We start from the raw sequence: 14,954 nt of genomic DNA, 5'->3' as shown, positions 1-14,954 counted from the left end.
TCCCCAGAGTCACGTTCCTGTCCGCGGGGGTGGAAGGCTGCATGCTGCAGGCACCTGGTGTCCAGATAAGAGCGGGAGACTCCCTGACCCAAGCCCTCCACCCTCCGTTCCCAGGACTCTCTGTTCTTTGGGGAAGTGCCTTGTAGAATCTGTTTTGTCCCTGGCCTACTTAGAAGTGGAAACGGTCAATCTGTGTGTGAGCTCAAGAACAAAGGTGACCTCAGAAATAACGCTTTTCAACTGTGGATGGGATGTGGTCAACAGTAAGAAGTGGGAGGGACCCGTAGAGATAGGGCTGAGGCCTCTGCTGCCCACTGTCCCCAAGGCCACCACCCAGCCCAGCCTCAGCAGAGACCCACAGATCCAAGGGTCCCAGCCCTGATAGCTGAGCCAAAACAGTCAGGCTCCCCAGCCGGGATGCACAGAGCAGCTGACCCAGCACATCTCTTGTTCCCATGGACCCGCTCACAGAGGCGGGCGTGCGGTCCTGAGCAGCCGCAGGACCCAGTTACACAGGAAAGACTTTGAACTAGATGGCAACAGTGTTGGGACAAGAACTCCATTTTCCGAGCTGGCCTGTGGCTATACCCCAGCCCCCGCAGGGGCCAGCAGCCCTCTAGCTCAGTGGTGCTGGTGTCTGGGAGGTGGTCACACAGCCGACTCTGCTCCTGGCTTCACTCCCCTGGATGAGGGGCTCGATGGACCAACCAGGACTCGGGACTCGTTTATTTGAGCTCAGACCCATTCATGTCCGAGAATGGAAGCCATTAGCTGGGACTGGTCCCCAGGTAGCCAGGCTCTGCTCGTAGGGACAGTAAAACATTGTGGGGAGAGGGCCTCCTCTGGCCAAGCCTGACCGTGAGTTCCAGGTGCCCACTTGCCCTGGGTACCCCCACCTCTGTTTGCCGTGGCTTCCTGAGCTTCCATCCTTTCCCGTCAAAGGCTCGACCCATGTGCGGCGAGGAGCAGGGAAGCTGCCCGTCACCGGGATCCGTCCCATGGAGAGTGGGAGCACGGTGTGTGAGTGCTGAAAGCTGGGGCGGGGGGCATCCCAGAGTGGGCGTGCTGCCTGTGTGGCCAGGCCATGGATGGGGCATAGCAGGAGGGAAGTTTTTAAAATACCCTGGGCACTGTAGGCAGAGTAGGTCCACAAGGCCATGTCCGGTCCCCACCGGCATCATCACTGGGCTGTAGAGGGGCCATCCAGTCACCTCTCCTTCCACTCTGGTCAGTCCACAGGAGAAGACGGCTCCTTGGGGAGGAGTTGAAGAGCCTCTGACTGGCCCTGGGTGACGTCTATGGCTGCGTTGACCTGGCCCCACATGTCCAGGAGAAGCCTGGTGATGGGGGCAGAGACTGCAGGAGGAGGCAAGTGTCCCGCCTGGTCTATTTCGCGACAATTCTCATGGGGTGGCCCTGGCTGAGACCGCGGATGCCAGAAGGCAGACCGTGCAGTGGCCTGCTTCTGTCCAAGGTCACCAGGGAATCCGGGCACCTCCATGGTGGACCTGAGGGGAGTGGGCTTCACCAAGGAAAGCAGCCAGGCGGGCCAGGGACCCTCAGCCACAGAAGGGCCATCTCATCCTCTGGGCCTCCCCTCTGGCTGCAGCACCCTCCTCCCACTTGCCCCTCCTCTGCCCTGGCCGTGTCCATCCATCTCGAGAGAGGACCCAAATCTTTATCCCATAAAACGAAATGGCCTTGTATTTTGCTCCCAGAGTTGGAGTGAAACCCCCTTGTATTTGCCAGCCCAGGTCCATCCCAGAGCTTGCACATGGCCATCCTGCCCAGCCCCCTGCACAGGGTGGACGCTGGTGGCCTCTCCACACGCTTCCAGTATCTGGGTCTTGACCCTTTGTCTCTGACTCCTTTGGAGACTCTAGAAATGCACCCACTGAGTCTACATGTACCAACCACGTAGAAAGGGGGACTCTCCCAAGACGCATATGGAAGCTGAGTCTGTGCACCCACATGGCTTCCCAGTCCAGCAGGACCCAGGAGCCAGGCAGTCCCCATGCCGGCCCAGCTCAACGCAAGCAGACCTGCGGTGTGTCGGGGTAATAGTGCCACAGGGGACACGGCAGGGCTGGTGCGGCGCTCGTGTCTCTGAGACCACCACTGGGCAGCACTCTTCGCACAGTGGCCCTTCCCCTGGCCCTTTCCCAGGTCAGAGGCCCTGTGCCCCCTGCCACCACGGCCCAAGCGGTCTCTAGGGTGCCTGCAGGTCCTAAGAGCTCTGCCTCCTTTCCCCGAGCCCCACCCAGGACTGAGCTGAATGGATTCCTTGTTTGCACTTAGAATGGCCAGGATTGGTCACTGGGTGGAAAGACCTCAACCCCTGCTGAGCCCTGGACCAGTCTTGAGAATGGGCAGCCTCTGAGTCCACCTGGGCTGCCTGGTTGGGCCCCGTTTCCCTCATCTCCGTGACTTCCTGGGACCCCGTGCTGAGGGGTCTCAGAACAAAGTGAATGGTGCATGAGTCCAGGATGCAGGGGGGCTTCAGCAGGATGAAGTGGAGGCTGCAGGTCAGATCTCGGGGGCTCCTCCCCTCTCCTCCCCCTCGGGAAGTGACGATGTGTGTGTGTGAGAGAGAGAGAGAGAGACAGAGAGGGAGAGGGAGAGAGAGAAACTCCAGTAACATTTTAGAGGAAATGACATGAAACCCAGCAAGGAAAAGCGAAGACTGCTTGGCATCTTTTTTCATGTGAAGAGAGAGAAAACGAAGAGCCTTGGCGAGGCAGGTTGGAAAGAGGTGAAGTTAGATTAAATTTTCTTGTTAGTTAACACACAGTTAGAAATAGGGCTGTATGGGGCATCTCTCAGCAAGCACCCCTGTGGTGCTTGAAATGTCTGCCCTGAAATGTCTGGCTGGCCCCACACTATCCCCAGGCCTGCAGTGAACACCAGATTCCTGTAGTTCCCACACAACAAGCCCAAAGGCAGGACCATCCCAAGGGGCTGATCCCAAAAGTTCCTTCCTAGGGCACCCACATGTGCCTCTGGAGCTTGGGGGACAGACGGCTGTGGACTGACCTGGGCACCCGGGCTGGGCGGGGGTCTGCTGCTCCTCTGGGGGGCGTCCTACCGGGGTGTCAGGGGACACTTTAAGATGGAGGCCCCTGGCCGGCGGGAAAGAGTAGTTTTCAATCAGGGTATGAGTATTAGGTTGACGTAGAGCCTGTTTCAGATCTAAATCCTGGGCCCTTAGTTGGGGGAGGCTCCTGGTGGGGAGGGGGGAACAGCAGGGGCTGTGTTGGAGGAAAGTGGGGGGTGCAGGGCTGGGCCTGGAAGAGAGACCGGGGGGACTGACAGGGGTGGGGGGAAGGGACAGTGGAAGGAGAGGCAAGGGCTGTGCAAGGTGAGTGCCCGGTGTCACCCTGGGTGGCGTGACAGTTCCAACTGAGACCTCCATGTTCCCGCTTGAGACCTCAGTTCAGAGGAACCAGAGACGAAAGCAATGGCCTTGGGGTCTCGTGGCCTCCTTCCGTCGGGACAGCAACGCTGCTTCCCTATCACCCACCAGGCCCTGAGGCGAAACCCTGACAGTTGGGAACACAGTTGTCGTCCCAAATTGTACCCAACGCCACATATAAAACAGGCTAGTTACTTAAAAACATTTTAATTGTGGTAAATATATATATATATATATATATATAAAACCTCCCATCTTAACCATTTTCAAACGGACATTCGGTAGCACTGAGTGTATTCACATTGTTATGTCCCTGATCTCCACAAGGCTTTCATCCTGTGAAACTAGAAACTGTATCCATCAGAGAAGCCTCCCTCAGACACACCTAGTTATTTATTTACCGCTATGCTGGGTCTTCATTACTATGCAGGCTTTTCTCTAGCTGTGGCAAGCCAGGGCCACTCTCTAGCTGCTGTGCACGGCCTTCGCACGGCTGTGACTTCTCTCATGGCGGAGCACGAGTGCTGGGGCATGCAGACCTCAGCAGTTATGGCACATGGACTCGGTATTTGCAGCTCCCAGGCTCAGGAGTGCAGGTTCAGTAGCTGTGGTGCACAAGCTTAGTTGCTCCATGGCAGGTGGGATCTTCCCAGGTCAGGAATCAAACCTGTGTCTCCTGCGTTGGTAGGTGGACTCTGTATCACTGAGCCACCAGGGAAGCCCAGCCATACCTATTTTTAATGGCTACTTCCTTTGAGGAATTGTTATCTCCTACTATCATCTCTGTACTTCTTTCACAGAACCACACGTTCTCTCCACACACACAACTGCATACCCACACCAATATATACCTGCACACATGTGTATAACCTGCACACCTGTGCACACACATGCACACACATGATCACACATGCACCCCAGACACATGTGAACTCCAGCTTCCCCTGAAGATTTATTGCCCTCACCTCTCTCGATCTGTGAACACTGTTGATATTTACATAAAAAGAAGAACAAATTCTCCCAATTCTCAGAGACCCCGCAGGGGAGGACTGATGCTTCTGCCTGCGGGTTTCCCAGCCCCCTGGTGACCCATCCACTCAGGACCCAGGGAGGGAGGAGTCTGAAGCCAGATGAGGCTCCCAGAAGGAACCTGTGAGTTAGCACCCACTGTTCAGCCCTCTGTGTGTGTATCTCTGCGTGTGTGAGTGTGTATGTGTGTGTGAGGGTGTTATCCAATCAAAAAGTGATTCCTTCCCAAGTGTGTGGTGGAAAATGGAATCAGCCCTCACTCCATCCTTTGTGCTCAGGGACAAACTTTCCTTATTCTTAGTGGCATGCCATCACATCAGCCAAAGGCAAGTGGCCTCCGGTGAGGCCAGGCAGGAGGCATGGATCTTGCTCACCTTTTGTTACCACATAGCAAGAAACTAGAAAGTAGAACAGCAAGCAGGGACACATGTGTGAGGAAAGCATGTTGGTAGCCGCTCACAGGCCATCACTTCTTCACAAAGGGAGGGGCGGTGGCGGGGCTCCAGAGCCTCTAGGCGTCCACACACTGCTTCTTCATCATGCTGAAATAGCCTTGCCATGGCAGTGCGCCCACCCAGAAGGTGCACATTTGTCTCTGAAAAAGACCACCACCAGGGCAAAAGTCAGCAGTGTGCCAAGTGCTAGAGAAAAAGCAGTTCTGTTGCCGGGTGCCAGCGTAGGAGCTAGGTGCCAGCGTTGGAGCTAGGTGCCAGCATAGGAACAGGCCGGAAGACGGGTCATCACCCGTCAGGGAACACCCCCACAGAATTTGCTGGCTGGAGGCTGCAGACCCTTGAAGCCACCAGCAGTTACATGGAGGAGTGTTTGTCCCTATCCCATCCATGGATAGACAGCAAATACTAATCATCGTATTTTTGGTGGGAGATCAAACATATATTTGATTTTATTTTTAATCCTCCTTAATATTTTCTATAATGTAAATACCACAGTTCTGCACCAGGTATAAACTAATATATGTCATCTTAATAATCAAATAATGCCTTTTGCTCTGACGACAAATACATCAGATAAGAGCAATGTAGAGGATTCTAGGACCTAACATAAATTTTATTCCAAAGCTCCTTCTTCTCCCTTTCAAAATGTCGTTGAAATGACAAATGAAAACTTCTCTGTGTGAGTAATAGAACGGGTGGAAAGAGGCTTAGGCAGATGGACGGGCAGGTAGACATCCTAGAAAAACAGCAATGGCCATCTTCAATAACTGACTGGAAACACAGGGGCATTTCAGGAGTGAGGGGCAAACAGTGTCAGAGAGAAGGGCGTTAGGTCTTGGCTGAATTCTGACACACACAAGGGAGGATTATGGGGCCCCCGTCCCCACAAACTCACAAGATACCAAGTCAAGATGATTTTATGGGCAAATTACGTCAAACCTTGGGAATCCAAAGCTCTTTTGGTCGTTCAACTGATCTAATTGCAGAAAAAAGTTGAAAAACCCCTGTTACACCAGACCAGAGAAACCCTGAAGCCAAAAACAACCAAGAAATAAACTGTAACCCAGACTTACCTAGTAAAATAGAATATAATATCCTTTAAAAAGTCAGCAAATTAAAGGCAGCATATTGAGCAATTGCTGGCCCTCATGCAGTGCTTTTCAGCATTCCCTTGACATGAAGTGTGTACAGTGTCTGTACCTGGACATTCTCATTCAGTAGGTTTGGGATGAGGCCATGGAACCTGTGTGTGTGTGTGTGTGTGTGTGTGTGTGTTTGTGTATCATACACTCCAAGTCATTCTCTGGGGAGTTTGAGTGTACTTAATATTGATATATAGAAAAGCAGAATTCATAGACAAAAAGTGGCACACTAACCCACCAGGCTTCCTTGGTGGCTCAGACGGTCCAATGTCTGCCTGCAATGTGGGAGACCCAGGTTCGATCCCTGGGTCGGGAAGATCCCCTGGAGAAGGAAATGGCAACCGACTTCAGTACTCTTGCCTGGAGAGTCCCATGGACAGAGGAGCCATGATAGACTACAGTCCATGCGGTCACAAAGAATCGGACACAACTGAGTGACTTCACTTCACTAAGCCCTCTATATTCTAAGAGATGAGGGCAGACCCCACCCACATCACTGTTTCCTTCCACACTGGAGCCTGCAGGATGGCTCCCACAAAGGGAGATGACAAGAAAAAGAGGCCATCCTGTCAACAACAAAGCAGTGACCCGAGACTAGCCACCCACATGCACAAGCATATTCATGGAGTGACCTTCAGGAATTGCACCCTTGCAATCAGACAGAACTAGAAATTTGCCATAAAGGAGAGGAGGATGCCAGATGTGTGTGTCCATAGCAAGCTCCACAAAGCTGATCGGGTCAGAGGAACAAGGATGGTCCCCTGCCATGTCCAGGTCCAGTTGTCCAGAAACCCTGCCAAAGATGCGGCTTCACCCAGAAAGTCTGCATACCCTGACCTGTGCACCTGCCACCACTCTCTGCAGATGAGAACTAACCACGACTCTCAGTTATAGAACAACCGAAAAAAGGCATGTACTTCCTATTCCAGACACATAAGGATGACTCAATATTAGGAGATCTATTGTTTGAATTTATTTTAGTAATGGGTCAAAGAAGAAAAATTATTCAATATACTTGGTACATGTTGAAAGAATAATTAATAGAAGAAAACATCCTTAATTTAAAAAAATAACCCTTGGTAAAGAGGGAGTTGGAAGAACTTTGGAAATCAACACCTGATACAGTATTTACTAATAAGGTATAAATACTGAAAAGAATCCCATTAACTCCTCCAGGAATGAGACACCACCCAGCATGACTCCTCTTCAACGTTATTCCAAACACTTGGAAAGAAAGGAACAAAGTTTTCTTTATTGATAAATGTGTACTTAAAAATGTGTGCTCTAAAACCGAGATGGGCCATGGAAACTTTACAAAGAATAAAAGAGCTTCCTGGAGACAAGTTTCCTAATTAATCTTAATATTAATTCTTTAATATTTTCTACAAACAGGTAAAAAGTAACAACTCTCCTTTATCCACAATGCACCCAGTAGAAAATATAAACTTCAGCCCACGATATTTCTACTACCAGGAAAAGATAAAACTAAAATAAAAGATCAGATGGTATCCCACATGCTCCCTGCTTGAATGTTTGTCCTGAGGAGCCTCTGCTCTGCTGGCAGTGATGTTCACAGTAAGCCCCAGAGGAAGTTTTAGGTTCCCGTCATCGGACCTTTGTGTTTCCCGCTGTGACTGCACGCCACAGCGGTTCTGAGCACAGTCCCAAGGATCCCCACTGCAGGAGCTCATTATCAACACCAGTTCTTAGATTCCTCTCCAGACCTACTGAGTCTGATTCTGCAGGGGGAACCCTGCCATCCAGGTGTGCCAAGGCTGCCAGGTTATCCTGACATGGCTCATGTGAAGGACCACGGGTGTGAAGGAAGGGGCCCACCTCCACCTGCAGAGAGCCTGGGGGGCTTCACCAACATCAGAGGAAGCCCTCAGGTCAACTCCGGATACTCCTACCCCGAGTCAGAAATACAGGCTTGAGGCCAAAAGCCCCCGGGGCCACGTCAGCCCTCTGCTTCGAGCCTGGGGCTCTTCCCATGGCTGAGCCTGGGAGGCTGGGGACAAGCCTGACCTGGTCATCGCTTAATCTCCAGCACCCAGCATAGCACCTGGTGCCAGGTAAGCTTTGATGAGCAGTTGAGGGAATGAATGGACTTCCCTTTGTGCTTTCACAAGGATGGGCAACCTCGGATTGGGCCACAGTAGGGTGGTACCTCCAGGTCCAAGAGGGTGGACTCCCACTGAATATGTGTGAGCAAGTTTCCCTGCGCCAGGAACCCAGAGGGATGGAGTCCTTGCACTGAGAGTGATCTTGCACCCTGTGCGTAGGACGAGGTTTCCTCCACAGTCTGCTGCCCTGCAGACTGCTACGAGGGCCGCAGGACTGACCACTTCGGGACTCTGCCCTGGGAGTGGTGCTAACCACTCAAAGACAAGGTATGGGTACCATAAGTTCTGCCTGGGGCTCAGAGCAGCCAAGACCACCGCAGACAGTTGGTGTGTCCCCTACCTTTTCCAGTTTGGAGGTGTTCTTAACCACGCAATTCTCGTTACCATTTGGAAGCTTTCTGCAGTTGGTGCGGGAGATTTCAGCGTCAATAAAGTATTCCAGACGATCCGTGACCTGTTGATTAGCAGTCATGCAATTTTGTTCAAAAAAGCCTTCTTCTACTTTTTAATGTTTTTAACAAACCCTGAAAAAACTGCTCTTCCTTTTATTCCCTCTCCTTATCTCCTCCTCCTCTCCCCTCCAAACATATCTTTAGGAGATGGCCTGTGGAGCCACCACACAAAGATATCCCTACTTGGAGCCGGATTCCCTGGGGCCAAGGCTCCATCCAGCGTGGGGCCTTTCTGAAGGCAAGACCTTCTACTTCAGAACAACCAGCTCCTGTGCCCGAGGTGTCACCAGTTCACTTGGGCCCCATGGGAACAGGACTCTTGGCCACATGGGATCCCCTTCTTGAGCCCTTCCCATAAACACACACACACCCCCTTCAGATTTTGTCACCTAAGATCCCCTGGCCGTTGAGGCTCCCCCACCCAAGACCCCTAACCGCACCCCAGGGCCCCGTGTAGCGAGGCTTGTCTTCATGTTCTCTGAGTGTTTAGGAAGCAGAACAGGAGCGGTTGACAGAATTCATGAATGACTGAGTGAGGTGAAGGCTGCTCTATGTCCATTTATTAATAAATCTGCTCCCATCTGGTTTTAAAAGATTACAGCAAGATTTAGAGACGGCCAAGCTTGCCATGCAGAAAATACTTCTCCCATCAGCTCTTAGAGTCAGAGCAGGAATAGATAAGGGCTGTCCTTCCACAGTGGTGTCCCAGGCCTTCATAGGTGGGCTCCCTGGATCAACAGCATTGGCATCACCAGGGAACTGGATGGAAATGCAGGTTCTGAACCACTGAGTCATAAACTGCTCTTGTGGGGGGTAGGGGGCAGATATGCACAGTCAGTGTCTGAACAAGACTCCAGGTGATTCTGATGACCAGGGGAAGTAAAACAAAGCAAAGAGGAAGAAGACAGCAGGAGACAGGAGTGTGTCTGCAGCTTGGGTCCAGGTTCCTCTGGATTCAACCTTCGCTACCAGGCCTTCCCACACTGCCTCTCCAGCTTTAAGCAAGGAGATCCTACCAGTCCATTCTAAAGGAAATCAACTCTGAATATTCATTGGAAAGACTGATGCTGAAGCTGAAACTCCAATACTTTGGCCACCTGATGCAAAGAGCAGACTTGTTAGAAAAGACCCTGATGCCGGGAAGATTGAAGGTGGGAGGAGAAGGGGACAACAGAGGATGAGATGGTTGGTTGGCATCACTGATTCAATGGACATGAGTTCGAGCAGAGTCTGGGAGATAGTGAAGGACAGGGAAGCCTGGCATGCTGCAGTCCACGGGGTCGCAAAGAGTCAGACGTGACTTAGCGACTGAACAACAACAACAACAAATGACAGCTTAGTTTTGTTCCAGAGAACTAATAGGAAGACTGGGTTGTTGTGGGAGCAGCTGGTTGGCCAGCTGGCAGCTGACCCAGGACTGAGACGGAGGCATCAGACATGGAACACGCTCTCCCTCTGTGGTCCTGGCCTCGGCTCCTCCGGCCACAGGAAGGCAGAGGACGACCTGATTCCAGGGAAGCGGGGACCTGAATGGACACGCCCCTTTCTGGAGGTGAGGAAATGAGAATGGCAGATTTAAAGACCACATCTGGTCATGGGGATCCCAAGAACTCCCTGACCTGATGCCCCTCTGGCTTTCAGTCTTCCTAAGACAGCCTGAACATCTCTGGGAGGTCCAGACTGGCCTGGTCACAGCCCACCCGTCTGGTCGCTCACACTGGCTCCTTACGGCTAGCAGTCACACTCCTTCTTCCCTCCACCTGCTCCCCTAAACTCTCCCTGCTCACCTCCTGTAGCAGAGACTGTTGGCAGAGGCCCAGGCACCCACCTACCCTGCTGCTTCCCGGGGCTCCCTGCTGGCAGATGGAGCCAAGGGCCCTGGAGCAGCTCCCAGTCAGTGACGGGCGAGAGCTGCTGGGAGAGGAACCCAGCTCCCCTCCCGCAGGTGGCCCAACCCTGCACAGGTGTTGCACCGTCTCCTCGAGGCCCAAGGGACACGGAGTCCAGATGCCCTCGACAGTCAACGTGCTCAGCGACTCCCCTGCACTGGCCACTTCCCTGCCCCCTCTCAATCCCCTCTGACCGCCAGGTGCTTCCTGGATGGCCTCTCAAATAAAACACTTCACTGAAACACTAGTGCTAGAGGCTGCTTCTAGGAAATCCCCCCAAAAAACACTGCCCACCAGCCTCCTTTCCCTGTAGCCCGTCTGCCCTTGGGCGTCACCTTCATCTTTCCTTGGGGAGGCAGGGTCAGTCATGACTATGCTGGGGACCCAGGTCCCACCCAGAGATCCTCACTTAATTGGTGAGGGTGTGGCTGGTGCAGGAAGGGGACTCACCAACACTCTAAGGAAGCCCCACAAGCAACGTGCCATAGGTGGCATCCCAGCTCTCGGGCTTGGCTCAGGGTTTTGTCTTCTTTTTAAATTTTTTTCATCGTCTTTGGCTTCCCTGGTGGCTCAGATAGTAAAGAGTCCGCCTGCAATGCAGGAGACCTGGGTTCGATCCCTGGGTCAGGAAGATCTCCTCGAGGAGGAAATGGCAACCCACTCTAGTATTCTTGCCCAGAGAATCCCATGGTCAGAGGAGCCTGGAGGGCTAGAGTCCGTGGGGTCACAGAGAGTCAGAAACGAATGAGCTACTAACTCTCTCTTTGATCGACATGTCTTGGCTGAGAGCAGAACCTGATTTCCAGTGAAAGACAGCTCTTTACTTAATTAATTAATTAATTTTTGTTCACACTGTATGGCATGTGGGGTCCTAGTTCCCCAATCAGAGATCAAATCTATGTCCCTAAAGCAGGGGAACTCAGTCTTAACCATTGGATGGCCAAGGAAGTCTCACAGTTTGTCTTCTAATTTGTCCCCTGGCTTCCTAAAGGTTGTGATCATTTGTTTCCATCTCAGCCTCATCTACAGCGTCTGGTACTGCTTGTTGCCCAAGCTACATGTGTCCCAAAGGAGAAAACCATGAAGGGCTTTTCTTCCTGTGCGGAAGTCACAGGACCCAGGAGCATTTACTTTGAAGGGTGACGGCGGTGCCCCTGATGGATTGTGCAGTTGTCAGCATCGTGTGTTGGGGACAACGGGCTGATGGTGCACATATTCCTGGAGACAGGGTCACTTGTAGACTGGCCCCACTCCTGCCACCAGAGAGCCTGGAGTCCAACACCTGGGGTAAATCTGTCAGAATGGCCTGTCTGCTGAATGTCTTTGCAACACATCCTTGCAAATCTCCTGTGCACTTATACCCCAACCACACCCCAAACACCCAACTGAGGCTAGAAGTCAGCAGAGTTCCAACACCAAGGACCTCTTCTTGGACTTGGCAGGTTGGGGATGGAGCGTCCCCCACATGGATATCAGGTGATCGATGACTCGCAGCACTGGGTCACCTGAGGCCCTGTAAGGAGGGATTCCATAGACAGAACCACGGCCGCTAAAGAGATGTAGGACTCAGAGAATGAAGGGATCTGGGAGGAGGCACTTTATGAGCCTCCCTATTCCATGTCAACCCATATTCTATGGGGTATGGGGAGATTGAATGTCACTCAGGGTAGCATTATTGTAAAAATATTCATGATGCTCAGTTGTCTCCCAACCTTAGCAAACACGGATCACAGATGTGTGATTTGCCATTTGGGGTTCAACCGAGTTCATAGGTTGGGGCCCCTAGGACACCTGTCATGGCACCTGAGAAAGGGAGCTGGCTGTGGGGCTCAGTACCACTGTGTTCAGGACCACTGGGTCCCAGGGCTGCTCACGAGCCCGCTCTCTCATCCTGGCTTTGGTCTGTGCTGCCAGGGGCAAGCAGGGGCGAGTATGCAAACTGGGAGGAAGCGCCCTTACCTGCATCTGCACCCGCCACACCTTGACCACCTGGAAGAGGAATTTGTCCTTGCTATCCTTGTTGTACTCCTGCATGGCGAACCACAGACACTGCTTCACGTTGCCGCTTGAGCTGCTGACGTTCCTTAATTCCCTCAAGATCTTGTCCGTGTCCTTGTATACAAGCCTGCTGCCCCCCAGGGCCATCAGGAGGGCAAGCAGGAGCTGGTAGGTCCCCCAGAGTCTGGTCATGGCCCCTTCTTCTGGGGACGCAGGTGAATGTCTCTGTCCTTCCAGGGATGGAGCTGCGAGTGGTGTGGGGTGGCACGAGGGGTTCCAGAGATTTTACCCGGAGAGGATCAGCTTGGATCAAGACAGAAGCATCAGGGTCAGCTGGTGGGACTAGCCCTGTCCTCCAAGGAGCCCCACCCATGAGAAGCCAGGTCAGAGTCCCCACCTGCCTGCTGCCCTGCTCTTCCTGGGTGGCTCCTCCAAGGAGCTCATTTAGAGCCCTGGGTCCACACCTACCCTGTGTGCCTCACGGCCCACTCCTGTTTCTGCGTCTCCGGCCTGTAAGAGGTGGCTGTAAAGGGTGTGGTGGCCCCGAGGTTTCCTACTCTGGCTCCCTTTCCGGCCCACTCCCCGTCCTGGGGAGATGGGCTCTGACCTAGCCCCAGCCTAGAGTTCTTCTACCAACCCAGCGCTCTCAGCTGCATTGACGCCCTAGTCTGGGGCCTCTTTGCTCCTGCTCCCTGGTCTGTGGTCACCTGAGACCTCCATGCCCACAGGACAGTCCCACTTTGTGATGTAATCCCACACCTGTGACCTTGTCTCAGAGGGTGCCTTGCCCCTGCTGGCCCCTGGTCCTTGGTTCCGGTGGCTCACATGGCATGCAAGCCCCTCCTGCTTCTGCCCTTGGAGTGGAAGGCTGACCACACTATGACCTCAGCTTCCTAAGCTCCTGGCCTCTGACTCCTCTGCTGGGCACCTTTCCAACATCTTTGCGAAATTATGCAAGTATTTCTGCATAATAAAAGACCAGAGAGAGAACCAAATTCGTGCAAAGCATTACATGAATTTAAATTTAGTGAAAGAAAGTAAAAGCTACTCAGTCGTGTCCAACTCTTTGCAAACTCATGGACTATACGGTCTATGGAATTCTCCAGGCCAGAATACTGGAGTGGGTGGTTGTTCTCTTCTTCAGGGGATCTTCCCAACCCAGGGATTGAACCCAGGCCTCCTATGTTGCAGGCGGATTCTTTACCAGCTGAGTCACCAGGGAATGGCCTATTGCTGGTCACTTATTGGTACAGTTGACTCTTGAACAATGCAGGGGTGAGGGGCACCTACCCCCAGTACAGTCAAAAATCCACATAGAACATCTGATTCCCCTAAAACTTAACTACAGATAGCCTATGGTTGAAATTTGTTTACAGTCCACATATGCATTTTTAAAAAAATATCCATTTATAAGTGGACCCATCTACTTTAAGCCTGTGTTGTTCTGAGGTCAACTCTAATGCATCCATGATTTTTAAATTTTGCTACAAGTTAAAAGTACCAGGGGTATTTTAAGAGTTTCCCGCCTTTAGTAAGTATGTGTGTTAATTGCTCAGTCATGTCCAACTTTTCGAGCTCATGAACTGTAGCCCTCTGACCATGGGATTCTCCAGGAAAGAATACTGGAGTGGGTTGCCATTTCCTTCTCCTGGGGATCTTCCCAACACAGGGACCAAACTCGGATCTCCTTCATTGCAGGCAGATTCTTTACCATCTGAGTCACCAGGGATACAAATGCATTATGATTTGAATAAAAGAATCCTATTCAGTTCAGTTCAGTCTCCCAGTTATGTCCAGCTCTTTGCGACCCCATGGACTGCAGCACCCCAGGCTTCCCTGTCCATCACAACCTCCCAGAGCTTACTCAAACTAATGTCCATTGAGTCGGTGATGCCATTCAACCATCTCATCCTCTGTTGTCTCCTTTTCCTCCCACCTTCAATCTTTCCCAGCATCAGGGTCTTTTCCAATGAGTCAGTTCTTCACATCAGGTGGCCAAAGTATCGGAGTTTCAGCTTCAACATCAGTTCTTTCAATGAATATTCAGGACTGATTTCCTTGGGATAGACTGGTTGAATCTCCTTGCTGTCCAAGGGACTTTCAAGAGTCTTCTCCAACTCCACAGTTCAAAAGCATCAATTCTTCGGTGCTCAGCTTTCTTTATGGTCCAACTCTCACATCCATACATGACCACTGAAAAAACCATAGCTTTGACTAGACGGACCTTTGTTGGCAAAGTAATGTCTCTGCTTTTTAATATGCTGTCTAGCTTGGTCATAGCTTTTCTTCCAAGGAGCAAGTGTCTTTTAATTTCATGGCTGCAGTCACCATCTGCAGTGATTTTGGAGCCCCCCAAAATAAAGTCTGTCACTGTTTCCATTGTTTCCCCATCTATTTGCCATGAAGTGATGGGGCCGGATGCCATGATCTTAGTTTTCTGAATGTTGAGTTTTA

The 14,954-nt window shown here is 51.9% G+C and overlaps 1 protein-coding gene across 4 annotated transcripts; it reads right to left on the bottom strand.

The window, feature by feature from the left end:
* Nucleotides 1–4,869: 4,869 nt before the first annotated feature.
* On the bottom strand, nucleotides 4,870–13,363 carry LOC145532970 (cystatin-8-like). Of its 4 annotated transcripts, none has more exons than XM_081559203.1 (4): nucleotides 13,260–13,363; nucleotides 12,462–12,803; nucleotides 8,502–8,615; nucleotides 4,870–5,036 (listed from the first exon to the last, which is right to left on the bottom strand). In XM_081559203.1, the coding sequence occupies exons 2-4, from the start codon at nucleotides 12,690–12,692 to the stop codon at nucleotides 4,953–4,955; spliced, it is 429 nt and encodes a 142-aa protein (XP_081415329.1). In that variant the 5' UTR covers nucleotides 12,693–12,803; nucleotides 13,260–13,363; the 3' UTR covers nucleotides 4,870–4,952. The 4 variants fall into 4 exon arrangements, with proteins under 4 accessions (XP_081415329.1, XP_081415327.1, XP_081415326.1 ...); XM_081559201.1 differs by lacking the exon at nucleotides 13,260–13,363 and adding an exon at nucleotides 12,898–13,201; XM_081559200.1 differs by lacking the exon at nucleotides 13,260–13,363 and adding an exon at nucleotides 12,969–13,201.
* Nucleotides 13,364–14,954: the final 1,591 nt, after the last annotated feature.

This window comes from Giraffa tippelskirchi, chromosome 13 (genome assembly GCF_054371585.1).
Source record: "Giraffa tippelskirchi isolate mGirTip1 chromosome 13, T2T-mGirTip1v1.2.pri, whole genome shotgun sequence".
Lineage (NCBI taxonomy): Eukaryota > Metazoa > Chordata > Mammalia > Artiodactyla > Giraffidae > Giraffa > Giraffa tippelskirchi.
The sequence above is the reverse complement of the archived record's forward strand: the minus strand, read 5'-3'. Positions and strand labels throughout refer to the sequence as shown.

What these genes read in the sequence shown, in the direction of transcription:
- LOC145532970 (XM_081559203.1), bottom strand. Translation starts at nt 12,692, where the DNA reads ATGACCAGACTCTGGGGGACCTACCAGCTCCTGCTTGCCCTCCTGATG. An exon ending in TGTGGCGGGTGCAGATGCAG is followed by an intron (nt 8,616 to 12,461) that starts GTAAGGGCGCTT and finishes GCTAATCAACAG; the next exon opens with GTCACGGATCGTCTGGAATA. An exon ending in ACACCTCCAAACTGGAAAAG is followed by an intron (nt 5,037 to 8,501) that starts GTAGGGGACACA and finishes GGTCTTTTTCAG; the next exon opens with AGACAAATGTGCACCTTCTG.